This window comes from Nyctibius grandis, chromosome 26 (assembly GCF_013368605.1).
Source record: "Nyctibius grandis isolate bNycGra1 chromosome 26, bNycGra1.pri, whole genome shotgun sequence".
Lineage (NCBI taxonomy): Eukaryota > Metazoa > Chordata > Aves > Nyctibiiformes > Nyctibiidae > Nyctibius > Nyctibius grandis.
In genome coordinates this window covers 3,367,389-3,395,315 of record NC_090683.1, presented here as the reverse complement: position 1 = coordinate 3,395,315, position 27,927 = coordinate 3,367,389, and the positions used below count along the sequence as shown (strand labels likewise).

General features: G+C 53.2%; 1 protein-coding gene across 1 annotated transcript; it reads right to left on the bottom strand.

Moving 5' to 3' along the window:
* Window positions 1-951: 951 nt before the first annotated feature.
* Window positions 952-27,927, bottom strand: CRHR1 (corticotropin releasing hormone receptor 1). The gene is made up of 13 exons (XM_068418774.1): window positions 27,880-27,927; window positions 19,346-19,430; window positions 10,634-10,753; window positions 9,191-9,276; window positions 7,970-8,076; window positions 7,454-7,574; window positions 7,030-7,183; window positions 6,726-6,786; window positions 5,771-5,843; window positions 4,517-4,602; window positions 2,575-2,710; window positions 2,331-2,372; window positions 952-1,092 (listed from the first exon to the last, which is right to left on the bottom strand). Exons 1-13 carry the CDS (start codon window positions 27,925-27,927, stop codon window positions 952-954), a joined length of 1,260 nt encoding a protein of 419 aa, XP_068274875.1.

Below are 27,927 nucleotides of genomic sequence, written 5' to 3'. Positions count from 1 at the left end.
CCCCACAGTAGCTGCCTTTGGGGAGCAAAGCCACGGCATGGCCCCACAGTAGCTGCCTTCGGGGCGCTCAGCCACTGCTTCGCTGCAGTGCTCCCTTGCCTTTCCACCCCCTGAGCAGGGGCACGGAGTCAGCCTGAGGTTCACGAGCTTTGTAAGGACCTGTAGACCCATCTGGGCTGGGATGGACCACAGGATTAACTAAACCTCATGCCTCCCTTCAGACCAAGCCCCCTCTGTGTGGCTGTTCAGAGCCCCTGGGACCCATCCCCATCCCCTGTATGGTTCCCTCCACTCTCCCACCCCATTCTTCTGCCTCACACCTTCAGTGTCGAGATGAGAAATGACCTGGTCAGACCAAGCAGCAGTTACCCGACGTCCCGGGGACCTAGCAAGGGGCAGGGGAAGGGCTCAAATAACCCCAGTGGTACAAAAACACAGCCATAAAGCAACATCTGCAATCAGTCCAGGGCTTTCCATCCATCCCCCATCAATCCAGAGGGCTTGGGCCCCCCCAGGGGGTTTTGGTCCCCCCAGCAGCATCTCAGCATGCACTCAACGGGAAGGCTGACCCAGCAACGTCCTGGTGTCCTGTCACCTCAAACCAGTGACAAACTGCTTTGGGCAGCGATGGGGCATCATGCCCAGGATGGAGGCAGGCAGGGAGGATGCTGCAATCTCTCCAGGCTCCTCCAGCTCCTTCTGCCACCCCAGCAGGTCACACTGCTGCCAGGGAGATGACAAAGCAGAGTCTCAGCTGTCCTATCCTACAGGTCTACCCCAGCAAGTGGGACAGGAGCTTCTGTAGGGTTTCCCATAGCTGTAGCGGGTTTGTGCACCCTCTGTGAGACTGGTGGGTTCAGGCAGGACCTGGCTCCTGTGCTGTGCCATGGCAGGGGTCCCACGCAGCGGGGACGCCGGCTCCCCCATCCCGTACGGCAGCTCACTCCCGGCTCAGACGGCCGAGGACTGCTTGATGCTGTGGAAGCTGACGCGGGTTGGGGAGGTGGGGATGGACATGGCCCGAGCCACGCGGGCGCGGATGGAGTGCTTGTCCTGCCATCGGTGCCACCGCTTCCGTACAGCTGATCGCACCTGGGGTGTGAGACAGAGGAGGGGACATTCAGTCACCACACAGCTGTCCGAAGTTGTTCAGAGCCACCAGCCATCCTCATCCTCAGCCTTTCAACCAAAAATACTACCGAAACCCTGCTCAGCTCCCCAGGGGCAGGGAGGGTCCCGGGAGCCCCTGTCACCTCCCAGGGCACCCAGCCTTGTTTGATGCAATGCCGGTGAAACGTGGCCCTTGTAGCTGTGAAGAGAGATGAACTGACCAATGGTGCCTCTGAGGGCAAAATGAAAACAAGAAGGAGAAATAAATCTGAGTGGGGGCTTTGGAGAAGAGCCAGCATCTTACACACTGCATCGGATGCTGTGAGGGGCTGGGAGAGGTGTGACCGACAGCTGGGGAGGTTTTATGGCCTGTCTGGTTCATGCTAGTGCCATTTCTTCAACATTAATTCCGCCCTACAACAGCCCAAATGGTTTGTGTGGCAGGTAAACAGTGAAGAAATGCCGTTTCATTGACTGCAGCGTGGGGTGGTCCTGGGAGACGGGCACTGGACACAGGCGGTTGGGTGAACACTGAAATCCCAGCCAGCCCAAGCGGGACTGAGAGAAGAAGTACCATGAATTGCGTGCTGTGACACACTCCTGGGTCACCAGCTAGTCCTGGTCCAGTCCCTTTTCCTCCTGCATCAATTATAGGTGATTTGGTAACAGAGCAACCTCGTCCGGGGCAAACTCTCTGAGCCAGCAAAGGTGCAAGAGCGTTTGGAGGAGGCAGAGGAAAGAGCTGCCCAAATGATCGGCCGCAGAGCTGGCCTCTGCTCTCACCTCCTTTGCTTTCTGCTGGCTGTGTTTTGGGTCAGAGCCCGGGAGCTGCCCTCATCCCTGTGCTGGGTACCCACGTGTGTATGGGGATCACCCTGGGGAAGGATTTCCCAGGGATGGGGGGGGACCCTGGCTCTTCTGCTGCACCAAATCACACAGGTGCACCCCCAGAGCATCCGTTCTCAGGGGTGGATTTTCCTCCTCCAAAGGAGGAGACCGACAGTAGCTGTTCCCATTTGGGCACAGCCTGTGGCTGCAGATGTGCCTGGAGCTGGGGGCAAAGCACCAATTCTGATCAGCAATTGCGTTCAGCCGGGCAATTGGGTGCCAGCACCCTCCAAGCCCCGTGCAGGGGCAGAGCCTCATGCTGAGCTTGTGTCTGCTTGCAAGGAAGGGTGCAGATCCCCCCTGCCAAGCACTCCCCAGCCACCAGTGCTCACCTCACTGTTCAGGAAGCAGTAGAAGACAGAGACGAAGAAGCCCTGGAAGGAGACAAGCAGCAGAGTCACCGCAGAGCTATGGCCAGCAGACACTCCCAGGCTCAGGAGCTTTGGAGCAACCCTGGGGTTTGGGGGTGTCTGTTTTTGGGAGGGGGCAGAAATGGGGTGAGGCATTAGCCAGGATGAGCTCCTCCACATGCCTTGGTGGGGGGACTGGGATGGAAGCTAGTGCTGAGGACCATACCTGGAAGGACTCCAGAAAGGAGTTGAAGTAGATGAAGACGATCCTGGAGATCTCATCCTCGCCCGGGTTGACAAAGAACAGCATGTAGGTGATTCCCAGCAAGGGCAGCAGCACCAGCGTGGCCTTGACTGCTTTCCTGTGGAGAAAACATGGACCTGAGCTGCTGCAGTGCAGCCCTGGGCACGAGGACTCTCCCCATCCCACTCCCAGCACCAGCATGGCTGGACTTGTCTGGCTGGGTCTGGGCAAACCAGTGACCTGGGAAGGATGGAGCAGAGTTGAGCTGTTGTCAAACACGATCCCTCAGTGACTGGGCTGGTTGGAGCACTGGGCACCTTCTGTGGTTTCTCCATCCAGAAAAGGGCAGTGCATAGTGGAGGCCTGACCTTGAGCTGGCGTGAAATGATTGCTTGGCTGACCTAAGGCTTGATTAAAAAGGAATTAAGGAGGGTAAAATAATTCACACCCTTCAACATGGGTTTATGAAAAGCTTATCTCAGCTAATTAATTTCATACCTTTTCTTGATGAAATTACAAGTCTGATTTGTGAAAAGTAATAGTGCTGATACAAGAGGAAGGACTGGGGCTTGGCATCTCCTTCGTTTGGCGTAGGGGACAAGAACAATGCCAAGTCAACACTTTTTGCTTAAAAATCCTTTTAACGGACAGATTCCAACATTAGCTGAAAACAGGAAAAGTCATCCCTGGTGGGTCTGGGCTGGACAGGGATGGGACCTTGGACCTGTGCTCCATCACTGACCTGGAGGAGAGCCACAGCCACTGACAGAAGCTGGCAGATGGCACAGAGAAGCTGGAAATAACTGAAGACATGAGCATCTTCAGGCTGGCAAACCATGGGACAGCACATGCCCCGGTGTAGCTTCCCCAGGGCAGCAGCCATGGTAGCAGGGGATCCATCAGCTTTTTACCAAAAGCCATTGTCTAAGGTGAGCAGGAACCCTCCAGAGCTGTTCCTTGCCTGGTTTTAGCAGGACTGCACAGTTTATAACCTACCAAACTCTCCAAGTTTTCCCATCCCACAAAATGTTTCTGGGAAATGAAAATGTTCTTCTTCCCAAAGGTGAAGAACCTTCCCTGCCAAAATCAGGAAAATACTGGAAAACAAAGTGTCTCAAAATTGCCAACTGGGGCCAGCCAGCCTATTTCAGTAACCTTCATCTTTGCTCACCCAAAGCTAAATCGTTCATCCCAGCTCAATACTCCGTGATGAGGAAAGCTGGTGTTTCCCAGTGATAACATCTGAATTTTGCCATTCTCAGCTGAAAAAGTCACCCTCCACCCCACATCTGCTTCTCTTGACCTACAGTGAGATTCCGTAATTCCTGCCCAGAAAACGATCTAGAGAGAAGCACTGATAAAGACCAAGGTGTCTTCTCCTGTTCCAGGTACTTCGGAGGGCTGCTCTGACCATGCACCTCCCAAGTTGTCTGCAAAATATTTCACAGCAGGGAAGGGTTAAACCTTCCTGCCGCGTGCTGCTGAGAGCGTTGCCTTCTCCTTGCAGCTTCACGAGGAGGTGTTTGGGGTGGCATCGATTCATTACTCCTTTCTTAACCTTTGCTTTGCAGCCAAGCAGCGATTTAATTCTCACCTCCATGCCAGGATTTGCAGCTTCAAGGCCGATGAGCTGATCAGGTCCCACCAGAACAGGCTTTTGCAAAGAGAGTCAGCTCCCAACAGCTCCCTTCAAAGGCAGATCCAGCCATCCATGTTCTCCATTGCAAAGCTCTCACTGGCCAGGATTTTTCAACAACCCCAGATGCAATGGCCACATGTCTCCAAAAAGCATTTGAGGTGCTCTTAGATGTTTCTCCATGCTCCCATCCCCTTGATACTTGGCTAATGAGGCTGTTCCTATCCCCCCTAATCGTGCTGATGCAGTTTCTAGGTCTGCTTTCTGCAGGGTTGCTCATGCTCTTACCTGTACTGGATCGTCTCCGATGTGGTTGAAGCTCGGAGCTTCGTCATGAGGATTCGGACAATGTTGAACAGAAAGATGAAGTTGATCTGGAAGGAACAGGGCACCTGGTCAGTGTCTGCTCCCTCAATGTTTCCTCCCGTTTCCTCAGCAAAGGCAATGGGCTGTGCCAGGGGAAAAGGGAATGTTTCCTCTTGAACCTGATCTATTGCCTTCCATGCCCTGGAACAGGACATCTGCATTTATAGTTTTTAAAGCACTTTAGCAATAAGATTTAGGAGTTTGTTCAAGGGAGCAGGGCAGCAAGGCACGCCAGGAGATTGGCGAGGACAGGCAAGCGTTAGAGAAAGGGCTGAAGGTGAACGAGTTGGAGGGGGAGGAGGAATATAAGGCGGTCGAAGGGATTTTGGGAGAGTGGCTGCCACCACAGCAAGGAGCCACTTGGCTACTCTCCCAGCTGCCAAACCACTAATGAGGGCACAGGAAGGCAGCACTGGGAGCTGAGCACGATTGACACAAATTAAAAGCGGCCTGGCTACCTGAAGGGCTGGGAAATGAGAAGCAGGTCAATAATTCAGTGAGGCCGGTTGGTGCCGGTGATTAGTACTCCCTCGGGTTTTCTCAGCGTTGGGCAAGGAGGGAGAAAAAGCTGTGGGACCTTGTGCACAGTTTTCCCCCTACAAACACAGGTTGGACCCTGGCACTGCTGCTTGTGACTTGCCACCTCTGCCCCTCTTTGTCCCTTCCCAGATGGACAAAGCCCCATCAAATTGTGGTCCATATGACCCCTGGTTCAAGCATCACTGCTCAGCCAAGGGCCAGGAGCAAAGTGGTGTGGATCAGGGAATGGGGTTGAGGTCCCCAGGCTGCTGTGCATGCTTGGCAAAGCACCCACCTGCACCCAAATAGTGCCAGGGCAGGGATGGAGGGACTTAGTGACACATGTGGGAGTCTGCCGATGGGAGCATCGCTATTGGGGTGAAGTCTCCAGGCTCCCTTTCTAGCCCGTCCCAAGCCAGCAGGATCCGTGCACGCTATTTCTCATTGTGGGTTAGGTGCCCAAGTTTACTCAAGGTGCAGTCTGGGTGCAGGCAGCTGGGCTCGCAGGGTGTGCGGCATTGCTGCTGTGGGGCAGTGCAGCCAGCTGCAGCGGGGCGATGCTGAAGGAGGGGCTGAGACCCTGTTCAGGAGCAGCCTTGTCCCGTGTGCAGACGGGCAGGACTCTATATTTAGCACACAAGGTCACCTTGCTCTTACCAGAAGCACCAGGATCATGGGGCCTTGGTAAATGTAGTCGGTATAAACTCCTGCTCGCTTCCCAAACCAGCACCTGCAAGGCAAGGACAAGCGGTGTCAGGGATGTCTGGTGTCAGGGATGAGCCTGCAGTGTGAGTGACCTGGATTTACTCCTGTCCTTGCACAATCTCTGTACGTCGCTATCCATAGGGTGAAAGCACTACACCTTACACTGCTGTGGCCACTATGGAATAGCTTCTCCGGGAACCCAGAGGTGCGTGGGGGCTTGTGGGGGTGTTTATAGGCCCTGTATGGACGTGGAAACTGGTTATTGTGGGATGAGCAGGGACAACCTGACACGTAGACAGGTCCGGGTTGGCTCTGTCCCCAGCAAACCCCGTGGGAGCTCACGCAGGTGTATCCGTGTCCCGGGAGCACCTGCTTGGGTTTTGTTAAGTCAGTGCTGCGTCTGCACGTGTAGCGCAGGGCTGCTGAAGTCGGGGGCAAAACCAGCACGGAAAAACAAGACAAGCTGCTGTTTAGCTACACAGGCTCCTTTTAACTTCCCCGTCCATGTGATGAACTCTCAGGTGCCTGTTAAGTCCTCTATTAGCAAGTCTCTGTGAAAATGGCTCAGGTGGTGGTAGTTTATATCTCTGCTGGTAGATTAAATCCCAGCTGCATTTAGCAAACACCTTGTAGGAGCTCTGGCTTAATCTTGCCTTTTCCCCCTTAAAAAAAATTTCATTTGCCCTTTGAAGAGAAAAATGCAGTGGCAGGTGGCTGCAGGCAGAGCTTGTGCGGCAGAACGCCTAAAGGTGGGATAAAAGGAAGAGTATTATCTTTTTTAACTCCCATCCTTCCCATGTGTCAGCCCTTCCAGGCTGGAGCTGTGCCTGCCACAGCCCCTGGCACAACTGATCTCCAGGGAATTAGGATAGAAAGGAGAATAGGGAATGAGAGGAATCAGGCTCACTTCTCGTTGTCGTAGTACAGCTTCCCGATGGCCCAGGCGACGATGATGGGAAAGGGGATACCTGCAGATGAACACACAGGTGAGTCTCAGGGGTGCAATGTTGCCACAAAATTATGCTATAACAGGGATTTTCTCACCCAGGGCAAACCACCAAGTGAGACGATATGGCCATGCAAATCCCATCCTCCTGCTCCTGGCAGCCTTTTTGGGTGCAAGAAGAGCTGGAGCAGAGGATGGAGGTGGGCATCACCCATCGCTAAAGCCCTGGGTACCCGGTGGGTGAAGGGGAAATCCTGGTACTCACACCAGCCGATGCAGATGAACATCCACTTGCGGAGCTTGTCTGTGGAGTAGGTGAGCACGATGGCCGTGTGCAGGTAGCAGCCCTCGCCGAACATCCAGAAAAAGTTGGTGACGTGGAAGTAATTGTAAGCGGCGGTGACCAGGCAACACCAGGCCTGCCAATGGGTGTTAGGAGGAGACATGGAGGGTGAAGAGCAGAGCTCTGTGTTATGGTGGTGAAACTGATGCACAGAGCAACACAGAACCCAGCAGAGCAACTAAACCCACGTTTCTCATAAGCCTGGGTTGTCCACCAACCGCCAGGCAGCCCTATTTGGGCCCTCAAGCTGCTTTTGTGGCCTCATATCTAGGATCCTCAAGCTCCCCACACACCCCAGCTGCTCGGGGCTGGGCTCAGGCCAGCTGCCTGGCAGAGCTGCACCTACCACGTTGCTCTCATGCACCTCCGGGTTCATCGTGAGCTGCACCACGAACCACGTGGCATTGCGTAGGATGAAGGCTGTGATCAGGTTCCAGTGGATGATGTTCCTCAGGCACCGGATGCTCCTGGAGAAGAGGGGACAAGGGGCCTTCAGAGCATGGTGGGTGTCTGGGGGCCGGCCATGTGTGGGCTGGGGGACAGGGCTGTTTGTGGTGTTGAATGTCTTTGTTGGGACCCCAAGGGTGAGCTGCTGGGGCCATGTCCTGGGTGAGGTGGGCAGGACCAAAGCCAGGAGGTAGAAGGCACCAAGGAGGACCCTCTGCCTCCATAACCCCCTGCTTTAAAAAAGCAACAGGAGGAAAGTAACCCTGAGATAGGCATGAGCCCTCCAGACTGGAGAGCAATGGCCATGGGGGAGATTATGGCCAAACACAGGGGCTGGGTCCATTCTCAGCCCGAGGGCCGTGGGATGACCTCCACGGGCTCGTGCCCCCGGCAGGAGCATGGTCAGGTCACTCACCGCAGGCGCATGAAGAGCACGAAGGCCACGAGGAGAGCCCCCAGCGAGACGCAGTGCCCCAGGTAGTTGATGATGACAGCGATGTGGTAGTGCAGCTTGCTCTTCTTCTGGTGGGGGGAGATAGGGAGGGGGTCAGCAGCAGCCCTGGGTACCACCAAAAACTCACCTTCTCCACCACAACCCACCTCCTCCACCACATCACCTCTGAAAACTGCAAAATTTGGGTCCTTTTTCAGAAAGCAACTGGAGCCCAGCTGGTGCAGGAGAGTGGAGATGGGGCTGGAAGGGGACGTGGCTGGTTGGACAGGGCTAACGTGGACAGGAGAGGCACCAGTCTGGCCCTGCAAAGGGCTCAGGCATTTCATATCCTACCCATGCCAGGGCAGCTCATGGTTGCTGCCCCTACATCACCCCTGCTCAGCGCTGAGACATCCCCAACCCCTCGTCGGGGGAAATCCTGCAGTAATTCAGCCGAGCTCGCTGGCAATGTGACATCTGATGTCTCAGTTCATTCCCAGTTGCCCTGGGGGCAGCTGAGAGGTTGGCATGAATTTGGGCAGAGGGAGCAGGGGATCTCAGGAAGGTGTGAGTGATAATTAAATTAATTGATCGCTCCTGCTGTTAGGCACTCATCCAACCTGTGAATTAGCAATTAAATGAGTGAGAAAACCATTCCTGGCAAGAGATATCAGCATCTTAAATACCAGAGGTGGTTATCAACTGCAAATGAACAGCCTGTATCTCTTCTCCTCTGCTTCGAGGGGTGGCTTGACCTACTCAAGGGCCTGTAATTCTTGGTCCCCCTTTTTTCACCCCTTTCAGCTTCTTAAATATCTCCTTTATTTCATTGCTAGCAGGGAGGGATGGGGTTTGCACTGAGTGCTTGTGTCAGGAGGGAGTTGGAGGAGGGTGGTGGGGCTGGAGGGCATGCTGATCTGCACCCAGTGGCTCTGGGGCCAGGAGACCTCACACTGCAAATCCTCTTGGATTTTTAACCGGCCAGGAAACAGGCATGGCTTTATTTTTGGCAGGGAATGAAAATGCAAATCAAGAAGGGGGTCATATATGCTCCCTGCAACCTTATATCTGGGATGCTGCTGCACGCCCAGCCCACAGCTCCCTTGGGCCAGTCCTGACCTGGATGCTGTTGCCTCTCAAAACTCCATTGTCTGTCCCTCAGCCTCCTGCCAAAAGCCCAATGAGGGGCTACCAAGGTCCTACCTCTTCGCTGAGGATCTCCTGGCACTGGGAATAGTTGACCCGTGCTGCCCAGCTCCCGTTAGCAAGACACTCCCGGTAGCCATTATCTGAAAGAGAGGGTGCCCACCGAAGGGTTAACGGTGTGTGGGGATGCGCACAAAGATCATAGAATCATAGAATGGTTTGGGTTGGAAGGGACCTTAAAGACCATCTAGTTCCAACCCCCCTGCCACAGGCAGGGACACCTTCCACCAGACCAGGTTGCTCCAAGCCCCATCCAACCTGGCCTTGAACACTGCCAGGGAGGGGGCAGCCACAGCTTCTCTGGGCAACCTGGGACAGGGTCTCACCACCCTCACAGGAAAGATTGTCACTAATGCAGGGGTCACTGGCATCAAGCCAGTGACATCTTTTACTTTGAAGCCAGCTCAGATGTTGCCTTGGTTGCACTTGCAGGACCAAAATCCCCAGAATATTTCAGACCTGCTCAAGGGCTTTGGGTCTGCACCAGCTCTGCCCTTCAGTGCTGGGGGACCCTGGCTTTGTGCCATTTGCTCGAGCAGTCACACGCCATCCTGCTGCAACGGCAGTGTGAAATTTTCACTTCTCTTCCTGCATCAGGAGCTTTCTTCGCCTCCCAGCAAGGACGGTGAGCGGCAGGCTAATTGGGAAGGAACAGCCACGACAGCCCCGGAGCAGTCTCCGATTAGCGTCAGCACCGGGGTGATGCCAGCACTGGGGTGGTGCTGGGCTTCTGCTAGCAACAGGAGAGACCGTGAGCCTCATCAGGGCGATGGGATGGGACAGGGATGGGGATGGCTCTTAGGCAGGCACAAGTATGGATTAATGCAAAGAGACTCCTGCAACGGCATGAGAGCACCACAAAGCAGGAGCCATATGTGTGCGATCTTCCACTGCAGCAAAAAGGTGTGGGATGGAAAACCCGATATTTTCTGTGGGAAGCAAGATGTTTCTTTCATCAAAAGCAGCACTTGGGTAGTCAGAAGGTCAACCGTGTACTAGGAATGGCTTTGGGCACTTTTCAAGTGCCTTTGCTGTGTCCTCTTCTCCCAGCAGGTCATCAACAGTCACCCATGCCGGGAGGGGATGAGCCGCAAGGTCCCCCAGTCCTTGCTCAGCTGGGGGTCGCAGACCTCTGTGCCATGTCCAACAGCAGGGCAAGCTCACTCCTCTTCCCCTGCCCCAAGATGAGGACATTAGCCCTCTTCCCCTTCATGGGGGCATGTCCAGGAGGACCTGCTTGTAAAGCCACTGCTGTGAAACCAACTTCGCTGAAATTTGGGATCTGAGGGCTTTTTTCTTTTTTGGTGGACAGACCCCACAGAGCTCCCCAACGAGCTCTGCACCCAGAGATGTATTGTCGCTCTTGCCCCTGATGCACATTCCTCTCTGAACTCCCCCATCCCTCATCCACCACACCCCCACCGGTGCTGCTTATCTTACTCGTGGTGTTGTACCGCACGCCGTAGAAGTATTCGGGGCAGGGACGTGCTACCAGCTGTCCCACGGCGCTCCGGGGCCAACACGTGCCGATCAGGTCTACCGAGGCATTGCACTGGGGACCTGTGGGGAAGAAGGGCAGAGAGTTAGTGGAGGTGTCTGGGCCACCATGGGCCACCTCCATGTGAAGGGTGGAGGTTTGCCCGGAGAGCTGGGGCTGCAGTCCTGGCTGAGCTGATGGGTTGCTGCAAGCTCAGCCCCCAGAAGACGCTAATGGCAGACACTAAACAGGGTCTGTGCCAAGACTCCCCAAGGGCAGGTTGATCCACCCTGGCCATGACTATTGCCCTGATCCTGTCTAAGCACATGGGTTAAGCCCAGTTCTGGTTTTCTTACCAGCTTGGGGTTCCCTGGCTCTGGTCCTCCAGCCCTGCTCCTTTCTTCAACCATGACTTTGGCATCCAGCCCCACAAAAACCAGTGATAAGCCAGATTTTCCCTTTCCCAGAGGTGATTCCAGCCTGGTGCTGGTGGGAAGCTCCTCAGAGCCCTTCCAACCCTCTCACACCTCCTGGCTGCAAGATCTCCTTCCTAGCCATTCCCGTTGGTCTCTTCCAGCCTTTCTGGGAAGAAAACTCCAAGTCTGCTGCTGCTATTTCAGATTTCAAGCAGGACTTGTGTGCTTTTCCCAGCTACACAAGCGTGCTAACGTAGGCATTAGGTAGGCCAGATTGCAGGCTTTTTTATGTGTAATTTGTGTATATTTAGCACAACATGTACTGTAGCTAAATATGTCCTAGCTACATCTCAAAGTGAGGTAGGAAACACAATGGCTGGAATATCCGTAGAATACAATCCCTGACAGGCAGCAGGTGAAGGGGCAGCAGAGCCTGGAAGGGGCAGGGTTCAGTGCAAACCACTCCTGGGTACCAGAGATGTTTGTGCTGCTAGTGCAGAGACAGATGTTGCATTTCCTAAGGCAAAACACCCCGATTTACAGCTCTCTGTGAGCGAGAACACAGCGTTTCCTCTCCACCCAGACTCAGCGGTTGTTATTTGAATGTCTTTCCCGAGACTTCCTTTGGATAGAGGTTGGCTAAAGAGTGACCGAACAAAAAAAAGCAAAATATTTTATTATTAATATATTAAATAACATTTTCATGGGGTAATACTTGTTTTCATTGATTATCTGAAAAAACTGGCTCCTTGGTTTCTTGGAATGTTCTCAGAGCAAATGAGCAGTGCAAAGAAAAGGAGGGTTTTCTTCAAACATCTTTGCAACGGAAAGCAACTTCCAAGCATGTGAGCTGGGGCAGCATCAGAGCATGGTGAATGTTACCTTCTGCCTCCTGTAGCTTGTAGTGAGAAATTAATTTTAATGATGACCTTTGCTTTTAGCTTTGCTAATATGTATGGTTGCTGTGGCAACCTTCACTTTAAATTAACTGTTTTAAGCCTGTATTTCTTGGGAAACAAGATGCATTTAATCATGTGTAGTGTGTGTGTCTGTGCTTATTTGCATCCATTAGCATTTGTTGAGCCCCTGAGTTGTTTTGACCCAAATTTGACAGAGAAATAGAGGGTCATAGAAAATGAAGTCCCTGTTTAAAATTTTATAACAGTATGCATCTACGTAGAGAAAAGAGAACTGGTAATTGCCTCAACTAAGGACAAAGTTAAATTGCAACTGCTGTCCCTGATAGCCTCCTGGGAATGCACCCAGGTGAGAAGCCACATGAATATGTGGAATAGGAAAAGCTTCACTTGGAATAACCCAGCAGAGGAAAATGGGGCTTGCACAGAGCTAATGCCCAGAGCAGCTTATGCGGTCATTGAAAACCCGCCCTGTGACCAGTGGGGCTGAGCACAAATTCCATTTTTCTCCCCATCCCCTCGTGCCTCAGTTTCCCTCCTGCATCCCAGGGGCTGTGCTGGGGCACAGATGCAGGCTGCTGAGGGAGGAGAAGCAGGAAGACTCAGCAATTAAAAGTCAGCAGAGCCAGAGAGCGGCAGCAACGGTACTGTCCATCAGTAAAACAAAACCACAGCAATACCATTAATAACCAAAACCAAGATAAATTCATGGAAACGATGTGGTCAGACGAAGGTGGTGTCATTCTGTTATACGTCTGCTCAAGTCTGGATTTAATATCTCCACATTTCTCCAAGGCACTCGATCTAATGCTGCTTGGCACTCCCGTTAAAGTGCTATGGCCACCCACTTGATGACAAACTGTGTGGATGGATCGTGCGGTCCCACCATGGCAGGGATGCGGGGTGAAGGTGGTGCAGCATCACCAGGACCTCAGTCCCCTCCTCGTCCCATGGGTTGGGGTTGTGGTATGGGGTGAGATTCGGGTTTGGGGGCTGCAGTGGGGTGAGCAGAGGTCAGGCTGTAGAAGGCACCACTGCAGGCAGCATTTTGAGGTCTACCCTATGAGTTTTTAGTCTAGTGGGTGGCTGTAATATTTTTCCTGGGCTCACACTGAGAAACGCTTGATGAAGAAAAGCTGCAGAAAGCAGATGATGCTCTTTCTTCTCTCTCCAGCATATAGGGAAGAAAATAATAAAATCTCCTGCTGGGGAAGGGTTAAGTAAAACAGCGAAGGTGAAGAGTGCTGTGAGGGTTTCGAAGTCCCATTTGCCCAGCACAACCAACCGTCTGCTCCAGCTGCTCCCCAGCGGCACGCGGCTCCTGGCATTTAGAGTGCTGTTTAGCATGGAAATTATACGTATCGGTGCTAAATGCTTTCATATCTGCTTTGCGACCCACCCGTATTCGCGGGGGGATCGTTCTCCCAGGTTCTGCAGATGTCTGCTCCAGCTTTCTCAGCACCATTGTCTGCACAGACGGTTTTGGTCTTTGCAGCTTTACAGCAAGAAAGGTCAAGGAATTTCCTACCTGCACCCAGTCCCCCCCGATTTGGCTCCCTCCCACACAGAAACACAGCATTTGGGGTGGAAGGGGCTGGTCGTGCTTTGAGATGGGGAATGTAGCACTCAAATCCCTTCTCACCCTGTTTCCTTTGGGCTGTGCTGCTTTGACGCAATATAAAGCATTTCCTTTCTTCTGAAGGAAAAAAAGTGCCTGCCCAGGGACTTACACTGAGACAACTATATCACAATAACTGTCTCAGGATAACTATAGCATTATCTCCTGTTTATATAAAACATCCTTCTCCAGCCTGCTTCCACCACTCGCAGAGGCCCCTGAGATGGCTCCATGCTAAAGCCACACAGGCGTGTGAAGCCCAGCAGGGTAAATCTCTCCAGTCCCAGCTAATCTGCCAAAGATTTTGAGCAAATTTAATGAGGATGGCTGCTAGAAGGTCTCCCTAGAGCCTTCTCTTCTCAACAGGGTTGAAACTGAGGTGGTGGAGCTGCTTGCCTTCCCTCTGAGACAGGGTTGGGTACTCAATATGGCTGGGAGCAACTGTGGTTGTTTCAAAATACCTAGATCCTTGCTCACACCCTACCTCCAGCACTGCTTTTGGTGGCATTGGGTGTTTCTGTTTCTCTTTGTAAGAGTCCAGTCCTTAAAAAATCCCCAGCAATCCTCCCAAGCATTCAAGTTCCATAGTCCTCAACGTAAAATAATTACCCAGGCTAATTAAGCGTTATGATAGTAAAGTGTCATTGTAATGAATTTTCGGCGTGTTGCTATTCACCATCATTGACTGTCCCCTTGGGTCTTTGCTGCTTCTGGAGGAGAATAAATAGGAGGCATCAAACCTGGCTTCTGCCATTGGTAGTTGATGCATCTCCTCAATGTCGTCACTTAAGACTGATCCATGTACAGCTTCTGTGGAGCATATATATTTATTGAATATATAATGTAGTGGGTTGGGTTTGGGGCATATCTTGTTCTCCTGATGTGATCCGTAGCGTGGCTGGAGTTGTGTCATTACCAAGGGTAGCAGCAAGTGGTTTATTCCCTGGTATTGGCTGGGCTTTGCTGGTGGGTGAGCAAGGAAGCATAATCCCTCACTGGCAGAGTTTTCCTAGCAAAGACTTCTAGTTTGGCTACGACTGAACAGTGTAGCTGGCAACGATTTTGCTGCTGCATCCAGTCCAAAGTACAGTTTAACTGCCGTAGCTGCTGCTCACGCTGAGATGTGCCAGGACACTGTTTCCTACCAGAAAACCTCATCATCTCCTTCTCTACCTCAATAAAATCTATGAATACAAGCAAGTTTCTATCGACATCCCTGTTTCCTAGATGATGGTGCAGAATGACTTTATATATACACTTAAAACACCGTGATTTTCTCTATATTTAAGTTCACATTTTTGGTTCCCAAACCTGCCCCAGTATCACTGCTCTCCCTTGGTGCTAAGTCCCTGCCAGGACTCACTGCTGCCTCTTTAGCCCCTGCTCAGTTCCTTTATTCATATTTCTGCCTTGGTGGGAGAGATACCAACGAGGCTGAAGGGAAAATAGGTGCTGATGTTGTTAATTTGACCTTTATGAATTTAAATTCCAGTCTCTCCCCAGGGGACTCAGTGAGTGAATGAAACGGCAGTGGCAGGAGAAAGGACTGCGGGAACAGCGTCAGCGGTTTGGGGAGCTGAGGTGGAGCGGGTGGAAAGTCTCTTGGTCAAACTGTCACCCGCTGTGAAATGTGTTTCCAAACCTGTCTGATAAAGTGCCCGCAAAGGAGATGCTCTCATCGCTTGCTGCTCTCCTGTGCTGCTCAGCCACAGGCTTTTGCTATATATGCACCAACTTCATTTGCTTTATTTAAATACAAAGCTATGCTCCCTTTCCCTCCTTGAAAAAACCTCCAGTGGGAAAAAAAAAAAAAGACATTTCTATTCAGTTCTGCCTAGCTTTGGTGTCATTTTCCCTTGCTTTAGGTGAACTTACAGTGGCAGGAAACATTTCTTTCCTGGGAAGCAATCAGCCGTGCTCTCCTTTCTCTCCTGAGCACACACGCAGCATTGAGGATAACAATTTATTGTGATACCAGTTTAACAGCTTAAAGGAGTGAATCGTGCAGCCAGGACCAGCCGGGGCTATTAGCAATTGGGTGCCAACTCCTTGGGCTGATGCAAGCTTGAATGCTACAAACGGCAAAACCACCCCGTAAGCACTGCGAGCTCGCTCCGCTCGAGTGCTTTCTGCTGGGCTGCTTTGGGAAAGCCTCATCTATTAATTAGGAAGAGGCTTTCCCATCTGCTCAGCTTCCCCCTTCCTTCCCCAGGGAAGTGCCATGATGGGAAGCAGTCCCGCAGCTTCAGGGGGACGCTTTGCCCCAACGGATGAAATGACCTTGTCCCTCCCTGACGGGTTTCGTGGCAGGGCGAGGCGAGAAGCAGCTGTGCATGGACCCCGGGGAGCTGAAATCATCAAGAAGACAAATTTGTGGTCTGAGACAATGTGTAGGCTGGGAGCCCTTGGGACAGGAACCTACCCACCCTGGACGAGGGATGCTGATCCTCGCTGCGTTCCTTTTCAAGCCTAATCTGGGAAGTTCTTGGCTTCCAGATGTTTGGGGGTGCAGCTGACCTGACTGTCCTAATGCTCCCTGTTGACCTCAAGTCCAGCCTGATATGATTTCTGCTTGGAGGAGAAAATATTCACTGCTACTGAGGAGAGCAGCCTTTCTGATGGAGTGGCCAATTGTGCGTGGATGCCCACGTGTCCCAGCACTGGCCAGAATCAGGAGCTCACCAAGAGGTATTTTTGATGTATACCTAAAATATCAGCTGTTGGAGCAAGTCCAGAGAAGGCCACAAAGATGATCAGAGAGCTGGAGCACCTCTGCTATGGAGACAGGCTGAGAGAGTTGGGGCTCTTCAGAAGAGAAGGCTCCAGGGAGACCTCATAGCAGCCTTCCAGTACCTGAAGGGGCTACAGGAAAGTTGGAGAGGGGCTTTTTACAAGGGCATGGAGTGATAGGACGAGGGGTAATTGTTTTAAAGTGAAAGAGGGGAGATTTAGATTAGATCTTAGGTAGAAATTCTTTCCTGTGAAGGTGGTGAGAGCCTGGCCCAGGCTGCCCAGAGAAGCTGTGGCTGCCCCCTCCCTGGCAGTGTTCAAGGCCAGGTTGGATGGGGCTTGGAGCAACCTGGTCTAGTGGAAGGTGTCCCTGCCTGTGGCAGGGGGGTGGAACTAGATGGGCTTTAAGGTCCTTTCCAACCCAAACCAGTCTGTGATTCTATGATCAGGTTGGACCATCACACCTGGGCAGGGACCCTGAATGCCAAGGGACATCACCCTGCGCTGGGGACAGTGTGCTTAGAGGTAGATGGGTAAATCAATGCTGATAAGAGGGCAGGACAAGGGAGCTCTGTGGGGCTCAGCTGCTCTGCTTCCTTGGATGAGGGTTTGCTTGCAACACCTGCACCCCATGAGCCTAGTGAGCATCACCCTGGGTCTGTCTCCACCACACTGCTGTGGGCAGACACCTTTCCAGCTCAGTGGCACCCTGGTGATATCACTGTCCAGTCATGCGTCCTCATTAAAAAGTGTGAGATTAAATAACAAAGGGACTGGTGACTCGAGAGAAGAGGAGAGCCCACACTGGGCTATTTTTCGGAGGAGGGATGGTGCACACAGGCACGAGGCAGGGCCCCTCCGTGCATCCAACCGATGCCCTGCTGAGCCGCGGGCTGGAGGACTGCTGGGCTCATGTTATCGGCATGTGCCATTTCCCAAGGGTTATGCAGACATTAACAAATTAAGTCTCACGGCCTCGCTGCAATTCACATTAGGGTCATCCTAACAACTCTCCATGTTAAACAGCCTCGAAACAAAGTTCCCAGTTTTGTAAATATTCCTCCCTGGGAATCGCTGCCTGCATCAGCAGGACCCCAAGGATGAGGGCTGGCGCTGAGCTCCACTTACCAAGCAGCTGACAGATGACAATTAGTTTCATCTCTAGCTCTTGTTCTAAGCCCCCTCCTTGAGCTGGAAGTGGCTCTCACACCACCAGCCCCGTCCCAAATTAACGAGTTACTCAGGGATGACAGGTTGGATGCACGGAGGCACAGATTTTGCAAACCTGAAGCCTGGCACGTTGTGCTCCCCTGTCCCAGGGTGATGGGCACTGAGGAGCACTAAATCCTGCTTGGATTCACACTAACAAATCCCTTCTGAGCAAAGCCCAATCCCTGCAGTAAGCAGCACCCACTGCTTGAGGGTGGTGGCGACTGCAGGGCATATCCACGGCAAAGCCATGGCAGAAACTCTCCCCTCTCTCTGCCCTCTCCCCTGGCTCAGGAGGTTCCCGCAGTGGGTGGCAAAGGCCATGAGCTGGGCATGAGGAGGCTCTGGGACCTGCCTGCTGCCCTGCGTTGTGCCACCAGCTGGTCTGAGCATTGCAACGGTGCTTGGCCAGTGCTTATGTGGGTCAGAGCCCACAGAGCCGGACATGTTGCAGCAGGGGAGGTGAGTAGGGAGAAAATGCCATTTATCACAGCCTAACATGGCCAAGGGCAACCACCTTGCTGAGCAGAGTGATGAAACCTTAAAGGACCAAAGCACATGAGTGATGACCAGGTTTCCTGTCTGCACCGTGCCCAGGCCAGAGACACACATGCATTTCCATTTCCACTGGCATCCTTGCTCTCCTGTGGCTTTCTGCCTCCATTTCTTGCACTGGGGATGCTCTGGGGATGCTCCTTGCAGGGTTGTGGTGGCCTGAGCGTGGCCAGGCACTGAGTCAGCCGGTGCCAAGCTGTAATTTTTTAAGAAGGAGTTTTTAATGCTGCTGTTAATGGGAGCTGGGTGGCAGGCAGCCATCTGTCAGTGCTGGCCCTCCATGGCCATCCATCACCCTGATGGAGAGAGCTGCTCAGAGCAGCAGGGACCGGGGCAAGCTGGGCAATTGCTTGGTGGTTGCTGTGGTCTTCATTCAATTGTGGAAAAACGAACTCTGAGCTGGAGAGAACTTTTCTCCCTGTTCCTGTGAGCTCCTCTCCCTCAGCCACCTTTCCTCCCCCAAAACCTGTCACTGAACCAGACCTGTCACAGCTGAGGTGACATCCAAGTCATCTCTTGAATGTAGGCTAAAAGCCAGTTTTGGCACAAACACATCTTGGGCCTGACCGGGTTGGATGCAAACCCATGTACGGGTGTTGAGTAGGAGTGAGCTGCCAATGACCCTGCTGGTCTCACCCAGCTCAGCTGAGCCAGCCCTGGCCATGGCCACATCCCCAGAAGCTCCTTGTGGCTTGTGGTCTCCCAGAGTGCTCAATGGCACACATCTAGGAGTGCTGGGGGATGGAGGGTGGATTAGCCCTGAGCACATGGTGGCCACACTGCACTGGTGACATGGGCTCCACAGAAAGCCACAACCTCCAGTTGTCATCCCTGGACAGGGAGATGGCAGAGGAGGGTGGACATGGGGGACAAAGTTCCTGGTGTCCCTGGGCATGGCAGAGAATGGGCAGCATGGGAGCAGGGGCCAAGCAGATGTCTCTTTGCCCACCTCCCCCTTGAGCCCAGCCCAACAGACATTTATTTTCTCTATTTTTAGCTCTCCTGAGCTCTGCATCTTCTACCTGTCTCAACTGTCACCCTGCAAAGAGGCTGCTGCAGCAGCCAGCATGGGGCTGCAACGCAGCCTCAGCACGCCCCATTTCCCCCTAAAAAAGGAGCCAGGCAGCTGCAGATCAGCCCCGAGACATCCCCTACACCCTATTCCAGCCATCCCTGCCACTGGGGTACCCTGGGGCTGGCTGGGGTGGGCTGGGGATGCAGGACACTCACCCGTGTGGTTGGTGACAGGCAGCAGGCTCTCACAGTACTGCTCTTGGACGGAGGCTGCAACTGGGGTATCCCAGAGGAGAAACGCCTGCACGGGGAGAGAGCAGACCACAGGCAGGGTTACATGTACAATATGTCGCTTCCCCAGCCCCCAACCCCTTCTTGGACACAGCAGCGGGTGGGTCAGATCTGAGCTTGTCCCCATCTTGGTGGATGCCACCCCCAGAGCTGCACGATGGACATGTGCCCATTTGCAGGATGGGTTTCCCAGCCCAGAGGAGCTGGGCTTCCACAGCCCCAGGCTGGATGACTGATGCTCTCTGCTCTGTTTCCCACCCACCGATCCTCTCCTGCCCTAAATATCCCCCTCAGCAAACCATACTGCAGCCCTGCACAGTGCCTGCCAGGTCGTGGATCTTCCGCTATTTAGCAAATTAATCAACACTTTTTGTTTTAGCATCTTTGCATCCTGAGAGCAGACAGGGGAAACATCACGAGCCTGACACCACGCTCAGATTTTCAATACCTTATTAAAATCACAGCCTTGTAAGCTGTCAGTGGGAAGATGTTAATACACATCCTTTAGGAGATCTGATCCACAGTCAACCAGATCTGACTACAGCTTTTTTTTTCAGGAGCAAGGCTTGTCTGCAAGCACTGATGTTCCCATTGCACTGGGAAGCACTGACCAGGATCTATCCCATCCCTTCTCCAGAGCAGCTCCCGGGCGGCTCTGCGGCTCCGCTGCAAGTGAAAACCATCGACTCCATCTGCGTGGGGAGTTATTTTGGAAAAACTACTACTGAATTATTGTGTCTTTGCAGGAGTTTGGGGAAATTAAAACTGACAGAGACAATTGCAAGTGGAAGACGCAGAGGGACGGTGCTGTTAGACCCAAGGCTCACCAGGAGGCAGATGGGGGAAGGAGGACCTCCTGTTTTGCAAAACACACAGATTTTTACCAGAGCAGCTGCCTGCTTTCTCCTCCGGCTCAGAGATGGGTGACACGGTAACACGGGCTGATCCCCTCTGCTCAGGGGACGAATGCCAATGGTGGAGGAGGCTGAACTCCCCTTCTTTCACCCCAAGCCTGCCCTGTAAGGACTGACCAAACCCCTCGGAGGAAAGCTCACTGCTGCCTGATGGAACGGCAGAGCCATGCCCCGAAATACAAGCACATACAGATCCCTTGGGACACTCAAACCTGTGCCTGGAGGCAGGAGAGGCTGCAGTCTCCTCTACTTGCAAGCAAGCTCCAGCTCCCCAGGGCTGTCCTCTCCTGGGCCAACGCAATGAACAACAACCTCCGCTTTCCCCACCGGCCAGGCTAGTCCCTAGTGCCTGATGTCCCTTCCTGAGTGCCATTTAACTTCAAAACTGCTCTGGGTAGGGAGAAGACAGTCTTCCTCTTGCCCTTTAGCTGTATAAACACTGGCTGCTCTTGCTGGCACACCCAGCAATCCCCTGTGCCTTATCGAAGCATCAGCAGGATTTATTCAGACATGGAGACAAGCTCAGCACCCACTTGCTCTTCTCCAAACAACTATTTCCTGCCTTGGGAAGCTGGTTTTGACAGCAAGAGAGATGTCAGGCAGACGTATAAATGGAGCTGAGAATAGCTTCCTTGTTATGACTGCTCCAGATGGCACAGGGGATCCGAGAGCAAAACCCTGCCCCGCGTGCGGGCGCTGCGTGGGGCTCCTGTTGTGCTGGTCCTGCAGGAGCCAGGTACCTCCTGGGTCTCTTTGCCAAGAGCTGAGACCACCCAAGCTCCAGACATGGGGTAAGCGAGGAGCAGCGGGGTCAGCTCCCCTCTGTGTTGATACCCGCAGCTTGTGCTCACCAGACCTGCTGGCTCTTAGCATGGGTAGCTGGGACAAAAGGATTCCTCCCGAAAGGCGCCGGGATGGTTTATCTACCTGAACAGGCTCTCAAGTGTTAATTGGATGTGTTTCTCCTAATCGCAGCCTGCTCCAGCCTGGCAGTGCCCGTTCTCCTTCCAGACACAGGGAGAGGTCTTGGCACTGAGCAGTGACATGGACCAAGCTAGAGCTAGAGGGGGGTGTGGATGGAGTGCAGTGTCTGGCTCTTTGCAGCCTTTGTAAATGAGCTGAAACAGCTACAGAAGGAAGAAAGAAAGAAAAAAAAAGGTTCCCCAAACCACAACAAACCCTAACAGCTTTTTTTACCAGGCTCTGAGTCTTGTCTCACTGCCATGTGGCCAATGCTCCTGACAGAGGCAGAGGTTTTTTCCCACTCCCGTCAGCCCCAGCTCGAGGGCGATAAAGCTGCAGACGGTGGCAGCTGCGGGTGGGTTTGCACAAGCCAAAGGCATCCTGATCTGGTACCCTGACGGTCGGGCTCTTGTCTGTTTTGCCCTTTGCAGGTTACTTTAACCCCTCCCCAGGCTTTGCAGAGAGAACAGGTCAAAGCTCCGTCCTTGAAGAGCTTCGCCTGCCAGAGCATCACTGCCGTAAGATGCCACATGGCACCCAGCAGGTCCCAGCCTGGCCAGGCTGGAGCCAAGCACACCTCAACAGCCCTGAAACGGCGGTGGGTCGTGCTCGGGCCAGAGAGGGGCCGTGTCCCTCTGCCCTCCCAGCCCTGCTCTGACATAGGCTACGGCAAATCACGCTCTGCGGTGAAGGACACCTCTGCGACCTCTCTCAGCCTGCCAAAATCCTGGAGAGCCTCAGCTGGGCGTTCAGCTGCACGAGAAGGAAAAGCAATCTGCTTTTCTAGCAGCAGCCGCTTTGCTCAGAGGTCCCGGTCAGCCCAGGGAGACGCTCCCATAGGGACGATGGCTCTGCTGGAACCTGCTCCGGCCCCACGAGGCCCCACACTGGCAGCAGCTTCTCCTCCATTGGGAGCCACCAATGGCTCCACTGCCGTTGCCTCTGCATCCGCCTAGCTCCCTTCCCCGTTTCACACACAGGGAGGCATCGCCGCAGACGCCGATGGGACCGCGTTAACCTCAGACCTCACAGAGCAGCACACTCCTTCCTTTCACCCCCATGTTTCCTGCAGTGGGATCAGCCAACCCCCACCAGTCCTCACCACACGGCTCAGACACCAAACCCTGACGCTGCTCCAGCGTTTACTGCATCCTGCACATGGCAAACACCAGCTGCGGTCGGTGTCCCACCACCCACCAACTCAAGGCTGTCCCAGAAGGGAAACTGAGGCACGTAGGCTTGCCTAAGGTTGCTCAGGCTGTGCCGCACCATGCGGGGCAGGTCGCTCCTATCCAGACCCACCAGTCGTGTCCTGATGCAATGTCACTGGGTTTTTTGGAGCCATTCCCTGTGATCGTGAGGGACACGGGGTGGCAGGTCCCCTGGGCCAGGAGATGCAGCACAACAGGCTGGGATGGTGTCAGCCCTTCGGCATGAGGAGGCTGGGGGTCTCGCTGCTGGTGTGGGTGTGAGCAGCAACATCACACACACACACACACACATGGCATCAGTCTCTGTGACCTGCCACTGACCCAGCAGCAAAATTCAATTAATAACAATTAGGAATTAATGTCCCCCTGCAGTGCTTTCCCTCTCCAAAGCAATCCACAGACATTAATTAATATATTCACATCCGAGTCAAACCTTAACTCCCCCACACCACACTACCCAGAGACAGGCTTGTCCCCCCTTGGTATCTTATTGCCTCGAACGAGATGGGCTCTGCATGGCAGGAAGGGCTGACAGCTCCGAGCAGCGAGATAGATGGCTCGTAGCCTAATTAGCAATCTGAGATGGGGCTGGGGTTTTGCCCTGCTGACAGGGCTGTAATTGGAGAGCGGAGCAATTAGCAGGATGAAGCAGCGCGAGCCAGTGGCTTTGCACAAAGCTGGAGAGGTCAGCGGGGCTGATGGATGGTGATGGCCACTGAGACCTCCCTGGGACAGGGGGTCAACACCAGCCACCCTGGAGTCATCCTTGCTGTAGGGACCTTTCTCAGCCATCAGTTCTGCTCCCCGGCTTGGCTGGCCTGGCTGCTCCCTGCAACGCTTGGTGGGGAAGAAGACAGACCTCCTGGGACACACAGGCAGGGCAAGGGCTGAGCACAGGCTCTACCCTGGACTTTCGCTGAGGGTCCCCAGGGTGTCAGGCTGGGATTAAGCCTGCTCTTGGCCCCGAGCCTGCAGAAAAAGGTGCCAGACTTTGGGTGTTAAATACAGTGAATGTTAAAAGAGCTGGATGCCAACCTCGGACGGCAGAGCAACATCAGCGGTGTGGGAAGGGAGGGCACAGAGCAGCGTGTCTTGCCAACGCTGCAGCCATGGGCCGGGGGTGGCCTTGAAAAGCCTGACCAAAAGAGCTGCCCCCAAACACGCCTGGAGGTGGCCAGGGTGCCTCCAGCCCCTGCTGCCCAGCCCTCTCTGTCCCCCACCTTCACTCTGCTGTGGATCCCCCTTTGCCCTTATCTCCTCTGACTTCCAGCCATTGTCTTCTGCAGCTAGTGAGCTTCTCACCACCCCTGAGGGCTTTCACTTGCGTAAGTCCCATCCCCAGTCCAAGCCACGAATGAAACCCCCAGGGAGCATCTGGCCCATGAAGGACCCCCTGTACAACCTCAGCCCTGACAGTGACCTGCTTTGCCACCCCCTGAGCCCAAGGTTCCTCCGAGACCCCCACTTTACTAACAAGTGCCCCGTTGCTCCCGCGCTTGCTTTCGTGCAAAGCCACAGCAGAAGCCCTGCTAGCGTCCAGGCATCGAGGCTCAAAGCAAGAACCACTGGGGGATTTTCTATGCCTGATGTTACTCGGGGTGGAGCGCAGGCAGTGAGAATGCCTCCATCTAGCATTAAAATACATGAATTTATTAATTTAGCCATATTAGAGGGCCAGCCCCTGTTGTGTGTAGACAGAGGCTTTCGTGTATTTATTCTGTTTACAGTCTCTGAGCGTGCTGGATGCAGATCCTAACAAAAGAATATCAATCAGGGCTAAATGAATGCCCTGTAAAACCTGATTTATGAGCAATTAAAGGTTTTCCTGGATTAAGCTCTAGTGTCTCTTGCTTGCCATAAATAATTCTGACTTCATTTATCTATCAAAAGGGGCATGGATTTTTGGGGACAGGTGAAAAAAAGAATAATGCTATTTGGATATTGGAAGCTAAATCACAAACAAGCCAGGGAAGGGGATACTGCGTGAATCAAAGCGGCTCCTATGGCATCTGGATTTGCCAGAGTAAAGGCTGCTAAAGAAGAGTTGGAGTGATGGACACCAGCACAGGGGAGGGCTGGTTTTCTAAGGTGGTTGTACTAAACTCTCGTGTAGATTTTACTCATGGGACCCATGTGCATTCACAGATATTTTCGTTTTGGGCTTGGAGATTTGTTTTCCTCAGCTGCCTCCTAAGACCCACATCTCAGCTGCCCCAAGCCCCCTCCTTCACCCATCATCAGCTTTTTAGGGTCGTACCCTGGGCTGAACACCCACCACGTAATTCACCTGTAATTTTCCTCCAGTTTCTCTGCACTCACAGCTAGGCAAAGCTTGGCCACACCAAAGCTGCATCTGCCATCGCCTTTCAGGGTGAATAGTACAGGATTGCAGGGTGGAAAAGGGAATATGACCTGCAAAAGGCCAACACTCTTTGCCCTCAACATCTGAAAGGAGGTGACAGCTCCTGGGTGGGTGACTCATTGATAAAGCAGGACACCCTGCCGAGAAGGAGGGTCTCTTCTATTAGCTCAAAATACCATTAGGGAAAAAAAGGAAAAACAACAGATGGGCCTCTGGGTATGTTATAGCATCTTCAGAAAGAGCCACCCGCTCGTGAGTGACAGCTCTCAAGCACTGGGCAACAGCTCCCAGGCTCTGTTTGTTGAGGGAACCCCATGCTAATGATTTGTGCTTTCCTTTGGGTCCAAACACTGCTCTCCAAGCTAAAAACCACAGATGCAGCCTCTCTAAATGCTGCAGGCTCAGACCTCAGCTTGAGCCTGTCGCTCACAACGAACTCGTGGGCCAGCCCTGTGTGGGATTTCTGGTGAGCAGAGCTGTATTTCAGGGCAGGGTTGAGCCGGCTGCTCAGGCTGTTCTCATCGTGGTTCTCTATAGCCATCCTATGGCGATAGAGCAGCTATTCTGGGAACAGGCTGGGCCCTTTCCATTCACTCCTTCACTGGAGATGCGAAACCACGGGGATGATTTCATACACGTTGAATCAACTCCAGCTTTTAAGGAAAGCGAGGACGGGACGGGATCCCCAGGGGCAGTATGTCCTGCTACTGCAGCTCCGCATCTGACACAAGGATTTGGGCAGCAAAGGGGTAGAGGGCTGGTTTTGGGGCTTATTGCTGCTGGAGCTGATCAAGGGAGAAGGGAAACTACCCCCACCCCCAGCATCAAATTATGTTTTTTCACAAAATGCTTTTGCAAACAGTTTTATCAGCCCCAGAAATGTCATCAGTTCCCAACAAAGCTGCAGGTGAACTGTTTCTTTATAACCATTTGTTTAAACAACTTGCAGGGTGCCAGAGAGCATTTTGCAGCAAGCTTAGCTGCCTGTCTCCTGGTCTGTCTGTCTGACTCCCCGAGGATCTTCCACCCAGCAAAGCAAGGTGGACAAATCGATGCTAAACTGGAGCTGCTGGCCAGATGCACAGGGAACACCTTAGCTGTGCCAGCCCGGGGATCTGCAGGCTGCAAAATTTGCCCAAGCAGGGGAGATTCGCCCCTGCTGAGCTCTCCGTTGGAGCTGGACTGCTGCAGGTCTTGGCACTCACAGGCTGGACGCTGCTGTGGGTACGCCTGGCTGCAGGGATGCGCTCACTTAAGGCTGGAGTTTCCCGGTCCTTTAGCCCATGCTGTCCCCAGGAGAGGGTTGTGATTGTGCTGGAAAAGGGCCTGAATTTTGAATGCATATATTTGTAGGAAAAAATAGATAGTTTGATTGCAAAGGGGTGTTTTGTAGATTGGGTGTTTCTTTTTGGAGCTGGCTGGGAGAGACTTCTCTTCGCTTGAGCTGGTTTTTGTGACACACCTCCTAGTCCCAGCCCCAGCACAAGGGTGGTTTTTCTCTCAAACTCTGGAATATTTTTGAGGATTTGGCCCCTCGTCTTCACAAGGAGACCATCCTTGGGGAACACCTAGGGATGGTGAGGGAAACCCCTGAGCCTGAGGAGGTTTAGCAGAGGATGGAAGTTGCATCTCAGCACCTTTGGGCTTTTTTTCTGACCATTTCTTACTCACACAGTAGCTATTGGGAGCTGTCGTGCTCGCTTGGTTGTCCCCACCTCAGACCCTGCCCCTATTGCACCGGCTCTGCGGCTTTGCCAATGGTGTCCCCACATATTGGCCAAGGAGGACTTGGGCTGGCAGGGAAGAGATCCTGCCCTGGCTCACCTTCATTTCTTACATCGGAACCAAACCAAACCTGGCGTGGGGAATACAACTGCAAAAGAGCTCCTGTACAACAGGATTAGGTGCGGGTGTGCAGTTAGAGGAGAAAGCTGCTGTACAGAAGAGGAGCTTGTAAAAGCAACACTGACCAGGCAAGGAGGTCGCCCGGTGTATATCAGCTCTTCTCATCGCTTAGGTGAGAACTTTCCTGTCCCAAAGGTGCAGCTAAACACTCCTCCTTGCTCCTACCACCAGCAATGCACAGTGAGAAACCAGCCTGTGGGGTACAAACTGCAACAGTGCTAATGGGGAGGGCTGACCCTCTGCTTCTTCTGCTCTTTTAACTCTGCAGTCACAACGGGGCCACTGAGACAGCATTTTGCAGAGAGCCTGGCAAATTTTTTTCTTTTAACCCTCTTTGACACAGCGGTTTAATCAAAAACCTGATCATTTTTGTTTCACTGCCTACACAGGTTTGTTTAAATAATGTTCAAGGTTTCACTGGAAACCTTTTCATCTCCTCGTTTCCCCAGGGTTTGGGGTTTAAAGATGCTTTGGGCTGGGAACATTTCCTTTCTTGATGAGCCTTTGGGGAGGAGGGATATTGCTTCTGAGAAAGCATTTGCATTTTGTGCAGAGCTGCAAAATTCGCAGTGGCTACAGTTCCACAGCGAGCGATTTAGCGAGGAAAGTCTTGTGCTTTGCGGGTGAGGAGAAAAGGAGAGGTTTCTTTAGAAAAATCAATTAAAGGGGGTACAATTAGGCACTACATTTGTGTTGTCCTCATCCATCACACCCCCAGAGTGGCCGCCCCCTCCCAGCAGCCGAAGGGAAATTGGTGGCAGCTGGTTTCACTGGGAGGTGTGAGACCGGGAGCTGCTGGGAGAGCTGGGCTGTGCTCCGGAGGACCTGGCTGCAAGTGTCCCCCGCTTTAATGATCCTTTCACTGCCTCGAGCCCCCTCCCCGCTAGTTTTTGGGCATCGTGAGCTCTTGCCAAGCCCCAGTGCCGCGACTGGAGGAATTCTCCTGAGGGCCCTTTGTGTAGCGGTTTCTCCTTTTACTTTTCCCTTCCTTCAAAGAAATGGAAAAGTCATTGCGGGGAGAGCGAGTGGAGCGGGGTGCGGAGGGGCGATGGGGAGGAAGGCAGAAGGGTCCTTCTGGGAGAAAAGGACTGAAAAGCACCTTACCTGCAGGAGGAGGAGGAGGAGGAGGGCAGGACGTAGGCTGGGCACCAT